Here is a 9,506-nt window from a genome sequence, read left to right as displayed (position 1 = left end):
TCTCTGTCTCTCTCTCTGTCTGTCTGCCTGTCTCTCTCTGTCTCTCTCTCTGTCTCTCTCTCTGTCTGTCTGCCTGTCTCTCTCTCTGTCTCTCTCTCTGTCTGTCTGCCTGTCTCTCTCTCTCTGTCTGTCTGTCTCTCTCTCTCTCTCTCTCTCTCTCTCTCTCTCTGTCTGCTGACCTCTGTGTTCCACAGTTAGCTTTTGTAAGATTTTCTGTTTGTCTAAAAGTTAATTCACATCTGCTTTCTTGTCTCCCCCCCCCCCCCCCCCCCCACAGAGTCTCCAGGCACGCCCACAGGCAGGAGTGTCGGTGGGACGACGGATGCTGAGGAGGCGTCCAGGCTGCTGGCTGAGAGACGACGTCTGGCCCGAGTCCAGAAGGAGCAGGAGGAGAGACAACGGCAGGAGGAAGAGAGGTGTGTGTGTGTGTGTGTGTGTGTGTTTATGTGTGTATGTGCCAGCTGTTTTTCATCATTTTCCATCATGCCAATCGATTCGGACCAAAATCTCATCACTTGCTTCACTGCACAGCTGCTTACATCTTGTTTGCCTGGGTTTGGCTCTCCACTACAGTCCTATAGGGCCAATGGACTCTCCAAAAATTAACCCAAAGCTTTTTTCAACACTTAAACAGGCTGTATTGTATTGAAAAGGATGGGGAAATAACGTCCAGGTGGAAAATGCCTGGAATTATCCTTTAATTAGTATAGGAAACTAAAATTTTTGTCCACTGGCCTAGTACAACCCAAGTTCATTTTACATTTTAGGCATTTAGGTGATGCTCATATCCAGAGTGACTTAGAAAGACTGCAGCAGTATAATAAGCTTCAGTTTGTAGTTCACCAACATTACAAGCAGAGGAGAGCCCTTTGAAAATTGCTAGGAAAACAAATTCATCGTCCATTTTCACTTTCCACTTTTTAACCAGCCAGCTAGATGTTTAGAATAGAACAGGACTCCAAATGATGGTTGGTAGAGTAGATTAACTTACCAGTGTTTTGCTGTTAATTTTGCTTCCTGATCTTACTAAATCTTTGTGTTTGATAATGTCTGTGTACATCCTCTCTCTCTCTCTCTCTCTCTCTCTCTCTCTCTCTCTCTCTCTCTGTGTTTCTTCAGGCTGAGGGCCGAGGAGGAGCAGAGGAGGCAGCGGGAGGCGCTGGAGCGGCAGGAGAGAGCGGCACAGCAAGCCGAGGAGGAGAGAGCGAGGCGGGAGGAGGAGAGGAGGGTCAGGGAGGAGGAGGAGAGACGGCAGAAGGAGCGGCGATGGAAGGACATGGAGGAGCAGCTGGACAGAGAGGTCAGGGTTCAGCACATTTCTAATAGGTACAAATATCTGGTTTATTTTGGCAAGGACAGACACAATGTGGGTTTGATTAAAGCCTTTGATTGAAGCTGTTATGTGTAGCATTTTAACATCAATAAATCATTACCACATTCATTTTGAGACATTAGTATAATTACCGTAAACCAACAAGACCATCGCTTATAACAGTGGTTCTCAACGTGGGGTCCGGGGACCACCAGGGGTCCTTGAAGGGCTTCCAGGGGGTCCCCAGCAAATTGATGAATTGTTAAACCTCAGCATTATTTCATTTACCAGTTAACACAAGTTAACACAATTAGAAAATGTAGAAGAATGACTACTTTGATCATAGTTTCTCTGTTATCTCTCTACCTACAATACAGATAGTCATGGAATTCTGAACAAAAACATATCTAACAATAAAATTATTCTCAGAAAATCTCATCAAGTGGGGGTCCGTGGCTCTAATGTGGACTAACTTAGGGGTCCTTGATATGAAAAAGGTTGAGAATCACTGGTTTATAATACTGGCAGCCTCTTCTGCCTTCTACACTTTAGCTGGAAATCTGCTGGATTGCTTTATGCAACCTGTCCAGGGTTTTTCCCAGCCTTCTGCCCAATGCATGCTGGGATATAGGCCCCAGCACCAACCCCCCCCCCCCCCCTGCTTTGACCCTGAAAAGGAATAAGCAGGTAAAGAGAAGCTCTGACTGTTTTCCAGAGGGAGGAAGCCTTCCTGCGAGCCCAGAGAGAGGCAGAGAGGAAGAGACAGGAGAGAGAGCTGCTGCACATCCAGGAGGAGCAGGAGAGGCTGCAGAGGAAGAAGGTAACACACACACACACACACACACACACACACCATCAAACACCATCATTGACGCACATACAGACTCTCTTAACATTCCACTCACACACTGTGAAAATGCTGCTTCTATTCACACTGAACAGATTTCAGCACATTTCCTATTCCCTGAATTCATAAACTGATTCATAGAATATTTAGATGTTCAATCCAAAACGAGACGAATGAGATGCAGCATTTCAGTTCAGCTCAGTTTCCACATTCATCTCATCAAATGGCCTTTCTCTGAATATTGTTAAAAAGACAATAGAAAAAACAAGATGGATTTCATTGTCGGTTTCTTTTAGATCTCAAGAATGACGGCGTCTGTCTTCCTCAGCAGTAATAATCAGAAGAATAAAAAAAAAATCCTCAGCAGTGTCAACATAATGTCTAGTTTCAGTCTTTCTCTTCTCTATGAACTCTGGTGATTTGTGTTCGTCTGATCTTACAGAGAATCGAGGAGATTATGAAGAGAACAAGAAAGAGTGAAGTGGATCCTCCATCTCCCGCCCCAGGTAGACACTACACACACACACACACACACACACACACACACAGCAACATCACCAAAATGCTTCAAATATACACACATACAGTACATATACATAAGCCCCCAACACACACACACACACACTCCCACTTACTAACAAACTCTCACCTCGCTATTAGCTTCATTTTTCAGTGTAATTTAAATGTACTTTATTCTCTTACTTATCATCTTAGTCATTTTTTCACCATGTTGTGTTCTGCTGTCATTCAGACCCTGTTACCCAATCCAGCTGTGCCTTTGCTTGTCATCTTGCTTTTTGATTTTATGGCTTTTGGTTTCCTTCTTCCTTCTTCCCACCTGCACAAATATGTAATTTGTCGTCTATAAAATCTAATCAGAGTGTCTGAGCTGACTGCAGTGTGACTCAGCAGTGTCAGCCAGGCAGGGAAGCAGCTCCCCCCTGTGGTTTATAGCAGTAACACACCAAGAAAAAATACACATCATTCGCTGACAGTACAAATACGTACATTTTCTTTTTAGCATGGTTGGCTGCAGTGGGAATGAACCCCCTCACCCTGACAGAGACACTGCCTTGCTGCACACACTGAGTTACAGCTGAATTCATATTGTCAGGAACAGAGTGCACCTCTACCTGCCTGCAGCTTGCCTCTTTCTCAGGGGATTGAACCTGTGACAGACAGGCACACTGACCACTGTACTAACAAGCAGTCAGTAGCTGGTAACACACAACATTTACCACACATTTCCTCAAGAACAGGTGTATCTTCCAAGTATAACAGGCTTTATTTTTTTGACTAACCAAAGCATTGGAAAACACTGGGGGCAGCAGTAATCTAGAGCAGTGGTTCTCAACGTGGGGTCCAGGGACCACCAGGGGTCCTTGAGGGAGTTCCAGGGGGTCCCCAGCAAATTTAATTTACAAGAAGTTAGAGAATGTTGAAGAATGACTGTTTTGATCATAGTTTCACTGTTATCTCTCTACCTACAATACAGATAGTCATGGAATTCTGGACAAAATCATATCTGACAATAAAAATATTCTCAGATTTGTGTCCGAGAGACAAAATCTCATCAAAAAGGGGTCCGTGGCTCTAATGTGGACTAAACTAGGGGTCCTTGATATGAAAAAGGTTGAGAACCACTGATCTAGAGGTTAGAGGAGAAGCAGGCTTATGACTGGAAATTCACCGATCAATAGCTCAAGTTCAAGTCTGTTTATTTGTCATATACACAGCCTACACAGGGTAAACAGTGCAATGAAATGCTTATACTGTATGTTGGGTCCTCTCAGTATAAAAGGAATAGTAACATATATTCACAAAGATAAATAAAGAATTAAAATAAAATAAGAATCAAAATATAAATAGAAAAACACAATTTAGGAGGAAAGAAATAAAAAAAAAAGCATAAGAACATAATACTGTAGTGCAAAGTGACGTAATGTGACATAAAACACACAAAAACTAAACTACACAAAAAGAGGAGTATGAACACTCAGTCAACTAAACCTGGATAAATAAAAGTTAAAATAAAAATCACTGACGTTTTCATATAAATAAGTGTCCCTTTGTCACCAACTGATGTAACCCAACAGTGATCCAACCTAGTGGAAGTGATGCGTTTTACGTTTCCAGTTTGTTTGGAATAAACAGAAGAAGAAGAAGAACTGGGTAGTTACCATGAGCAGCCTGAACAGACAAAGAAAAGAGTGCCACCTTTTATAAATGCAGTCCATTTACCTACAGAAACTCAAACTGCAGCAACAGAAAATCCAAGCTCCGCCCACACTGTTTGATTGACAGGTGATCTGTGGGAAGTGCAGTGCAGAAACACCACAGTGAGGCTGAGCAACAGAGATGGAGACTAAATCCAAAAAATGAGGATCTTACAGATTACTAAAAAAAAACAACTAACATTTGCCAATAGACAGACTGTAATGTAACTACTCCTTGTGCTATTAAACGAGTGTAAATGTCTATGGACATCAGAGGAGAGGGGAGCAGGTGAGTAACGTTACCTGTGTCCCCCACCCCCCCCCAGTCTCTGAGGTGGGGGCCCAGGCCGGTGAGGTGCTGGAGGAGGACATCCCAACTCCGGCTGAAGCCCCTGTCATCACACTGGGACCCCTGGAGACCAAGAGCTGTGTGGACGAGCTGTCTGACGGAGTCCAGTCTATGGATGTCAGGTGAGACAGCTGTCTGTCTGTCTGTCTGTCTGTCTGTCTGTCTGTCTCTCTCGCTCTCTGTCTGTCTGCCTCTCTGTCTGTCTTTCTCTCTCTCTGTCTGTCTGTCTGTCTTTCTCTCTGTCTCTCTCTCTCTCTGTCTGTCTGTCTTTCTCTCTCTCTGTCTGTCTGCCTGTCTCTCTCTCTGTCTCTCTCTCTGTCTGTCTGTCTGTCTCTCTGTCTGTCTCTCTCTGTCTGTCTGTCTGTCTTTCTCTCTGTCTCTCTCTCTCTCTGTCTGTCTGTCTTTCTCTCTCTCTGTCTGTCTCTCTCTCTCTCTCTGTCTGTCTGTCTGTCTCTCTCTGTCTGTCTGTCTGTCTGTCTCTCTCTCTGTCTCTCTGTCTGTCTGTCTCTCTCTCTCTCTCTGTCTCTGTCTCTCTGTCTGTCTCTGTGCTGTTTTAGCTCTCTCAGGCTGCGTTCACACTGCAGGACTTCATGCTCAATTTCACATTGCTGCTGCTCAGTTGTGGGGGTTTTTTTTGGATGTTTTTTTTGTTCATATTTATTCCAGGATGTAACCCGAATCCCATACCAATATGAACTGACAGCGATGAGGAAAACATGTACGCAGAGTAACAATAACTAAAGACGTCACATCCATTTTGTCTAGCTAAGCTTCCCCTGCTTGTTTTGAACACATTTCAGTTACAGTCCATGTCTTCGAGTTTGACTGAATTGAGGCGTTTCCTCTCCTCGTCCTCCATGCTAACGCTGGCTCAATCAAGCTGCCATGGTGCCAAGATTACTACAGTTGTCTCATGTGAATGATGTAAAATTCACTTACTGTCACTGCAACATTGACAAATTCTGATCATTCAAATACAAGTCGAATATGGGTTTCATTCCTCAGGATCCGATTTTGTACCACATATCCTAGTGGTCCAGATTAGAAGTGAGAAAATGTGACTCCATGTAGCTTTTTGCTGTTCACACTAGGTCTGCAACTAACAATTATTTTCATTGTCGATTAATCTGTTGATTATTTCTCGATTAATTGATTAGTTGTTTGGTATAAAATGTCAGAAAATGGTGAAAAATGTGGATCAGTGTTTCCCAAAGCCCAAGATGACGTCCTCAAATGTCTTGTTTTGTCCACAACCCAAAGATATTCAGTTTACTGTCATAGAGGAGGAAAGAAAACAGAAAATATTCACATTTAAGAAGCTGGAATCAGAGAATTTTGACTTATTTTTCTTTAAAAATTACTCAAACCGATTAATCGATTATCAAAATAGTTGACAATAAATTTAATAGTTGACAACTAATCGATTAATCGATTAATCGTTGCAGCTCTAGTTCACACTGACTAGAAATCATCAGATCTGAGTCACATGTGAGGGGGAAAAGGATTGTTTTTATATTATTATTATTTCCCTCTGCCCCCTCAGCCCAGTGTCCCGGGATGAGCAGGCGAGCGCTCAGGAGTTTTCTCCGGTCACTGAGGGAATAGACGGAGTGAATAACGGCTGCACCCTGGAGCAGCTGCTGGACCTGGACGCCCCGGGGCGAGGTCAGGGCCAGAGGGCCCAGACGCCCCCCTACCCCAAGCTGCAGGCCGGCAGCGGAGCGGCTCTGGGAGACCTGAACAAGAACCTGCTGATCCAAGCTTACAACGCCGCCTCCGAATCCTCCCAGCTCATCCACAGCCTCAGCCCCGGCAAGCTGGACGTCCAGTAGCCAGGTAGAGACACACACACACACACACACACACACACACACACGCACACACACATACACATGCACACACACACAGGAACATGTTTATTTACAACGCAGTGATTTGTGTAAAATAGATGAAGGAATAAAACATAGTACTAAAACAAAAATATTTAATAAAAATATGTTATTTGTGCAAGTGAGATTGAAAAATTAGGTCCTAAAAAACTTACCATGTGTTCACATTGTGAGTGACTTGGTTGATGAGTCGCTCTATTCTGAACGATTGTGGGCAGGGCCAGAGGTGGTATTTTTTGCTGCTCTAATATTGCCTTTCATAACATGTTTTGATAACTTAGCATACCTAGCTAGTAAGAACTAATTAAGTAGCATTAATAAAAAATAAACATAAATTTCAGAGCTTACCATTGACCCCAAAAATGAATGCAACTGTTCTCCAAGCTTTGTGTTTGAGACGTTTATTCCTGTCTTTAAAATAAAAGTTGCAGAGAACTGGGACGCTTTGATTGGATGTAATCAACTTCTTCTCCATTTTGCACTTGCCAGGTGTGACTGTTGTATAAAACAAAGTGACATCAGTAGGGAAACAAGGAGGCACAGAAATCGGTGAAACGTTCAGCTGTGGCAGCTTGTTGAGCACATCAGCTGGTCGCTCAGCAGTGGAAGAGATGAATGGACTTGTTGACTTGTTGATCACAGTGTTTTCAACAAGTCAGTGCGATCTTGGCACGTTGGCGGCCCCACTGTCAGCGGGAGGTAACAGTTTGAACTTGGAGGACTTCAACAGAATTCCTGTAACGTGACGTCGGTCAACTGCAAACTCCTCAGAGCAAAATGTCTCCTGAGTGTAAAATCAAGATGACAAGCAAAGACACAACTGGACAGTTCACCTCCTGCAGGACAGAAATGTTTCGGCTGTCATCTCATTGATCTGCAGATAGGTAATCGCTCTTGGCACTTTGTCACTTTGTCACTTTGTCTTCCTCCTGTCTTCCAGGAAAGTGAGTGTTGCTGGAGCTGCAGGTTCGGTACAGACAGGAGCCAGGAGAAACAGAGTGGTGAGAGACCAGACCGAGAGAGCATCACCTCCTGCTTCCCTCCCTCCCTGCAGCCCACTGGGAGAAGGAGAGACCCTCCGTCTGGACCCCCCCCCCCCCCTCCCCCCTCCTCCATATTACCAAGCTCAACTCCTGGATTCCCTGGATAAACACACACATAAACACACACTCTTAACCGTAAAGCTTCTGGCAACATTTTGAGGCGATGCAGATGGGAAATTTTGTGTCGCAAATAATGTTTCAGATGATGTTTCTCCACCATGAAAGGATTATGTGCCAACAGAACAAATTGAACATACTATTCTTACATAGAAAAAAGGAAATGACTGGTTGTTCTATATTGTCAAACTAGGATAAAAAAAAATGTATTGGGTGCTCTTGGAAAACGGGGAATAAGAGTGCTACAAACAAAAGGAAAATCCAGGCACTCCAAATATAAAAATATAACCACGAGGGAGTAAATATTACTACTATAATACTATACTACTATTCTTACATGTTCATCGTGAGAAAAGGTTGGAAAAAGGTTAAGTAAAGGCATGTAAATCAACATTAGTTAAGGTTAGGGCTAGAGTTAGGCAACTAAAACGGTCAGGTTAAAGTTTTGGTCATGGCTGAATAAGGAAAACGTTAACTGAAAATGAAAAAACTTCCCTCCCAGTAGACAACTTGAGTCATGAGTTGGGAATTGAACCTGCATCTTTCTAAAAAAAAAAAAAATGGCATTGTCTTGCTAGAATGTAAACGTGGAGCGATATATCGTCCCATCCCTATTATTTATATTTTAAGACTTTATGCTCATTTCACTAAATTCCCTGAAACCAGGCGGCCTGAACGAGAGGATCTTTTCACGATACGTTTATTCCTTCAAACCCCCGTCTGTAATCAACATCGACATCCTCCCTCTTGCCTCTCTCTGCCTGTCCCCCAGTCGAAGGCAACATTGCCCGTCTGCGTTGCCTCCCAAAGCGTTGCCCGCTTCAGCCTCTCCTCCCCTGCCTGTGTAATAACTCTGTATATAGACGTGTGTCGGTGTTTGTGAGGGGATAGGAAGTGACTCTGTAGCGCTTCTCCAGTGGGAAGCGGTGAATCCTGTGTAGCTAGATAACCTGTTCATCCCCTCTGCACACCGAGGGGCTGCTGTTGGCTGTTGGCTGTCGTAGCTGTGTACTTCAACCATGTCTGGGCGTGTCTCTCTTGCTGTCAGTGTTTCTGATGGTTCCTGTGTGTTTAATATCATCACTGACCTGCTGTACTGTTGAATCTATTCAAAAAAACAAAAAAACAAAACACTTATTACGACTTCTATAAAACCCAGCTACCCAGTCGACTGTAGATTTGCTATCATCCTGACACCGGACAAAACTCCTACAACAACAACTCTTATACTCCTGCTGTTGACCCATAACAAAGTAGCCTATAGCTTTGGTTTCTCTGCTGCTCGTCACTCGGTCCATGGACTCTTTCTGTGGCGATATTCCACAGTGAGGATATGAAGAATACATGTGAGGGATTGAGGGGGGGGGGGGGAGGAACAAAAAAAAAACCGAATCAAAATGTCCTGTATTTTTTATCTGCAGGTCAGGAAAATATCGATTACGGTGTGTTGTGTATTTGTTTGGCACTTCACTGTAAACCGCGCTCGCCGCAGCTTAGTGTGCACTTAGTTGTGTGTCTCCACCCGCTCCGAAGACCCCCCCCCCCCCACCAGATTCTTCCTCATTCTGTAAAAAAAAAGAAAAAAAAAAGAAAGACCCCCCCAAAAAAATATACCTCACCGATTTAAAAAAAAACTAAAAGACTCTGGTGTGTTTAACAGCCGCTCATCGCCACGCAACTCATCACCTCTCGAGGCCTTAAACCTCCGTTGCTGTCAACATCCCCACCCCGGT

At 43.8% G+C, this 9,506-nt stretch overlaps 1 protein-coding gene across 1 annotated transcript in view; it reads left to right on the top strand.

The window, feature by feature from the left end:
- Positions 1-7,665, top strand: part of map7d2b (MAP7 domain containing 2b) — a 24,396-nt gene extending 16,731 nt beyond the window's left edge. The window contains 7 exon segments of the mRNA XM_071546067.1: positions 278-416; positions 1,120-1,300; positions 2,028-2,132; positions 2,602-2,665; positions 4,702-4,881; positions 6,273-6,560; positions 7,554-7,665. Of these exon segments, the coding sequence (XP_071402168.1) occupies positions 278-416; positions 1,120-1,300; positions 2,028-2,132; positions 2,602-2,665; positions 4,702-4,881; positions 6,273-6,556 (953 nt within the window). The 3' untranslated portion in view covers positions 6,557-6,560; positions 7,554-7,665.
- Positions 7,666-9,506: the final 1,841 nt, after the last annotated feature.

This window comes from Centroberyx affinis, unplaced genomic scaffold, assembly GCF_046629955.1.
Source record: "Centroberyx affinis isolate AG114_WGS23_722 - 3 ecotype Tasmania unplaced genomic scaffold, CSIRO-AGI_Caff_v1 ptg005106l_1, whole genome shotgun sequence".
NCBI classification, from domain to species: Eukaryota; Metazoa; Chordata; class Actinopteri; order Beryciformes; family Berycidae; genus Centroberyx; species Centroberyx affinis.
Note: the sequence above shows the minus strand (reverse complement) of the source record. Positions and strands in the feature narration are given on the sequence as shown.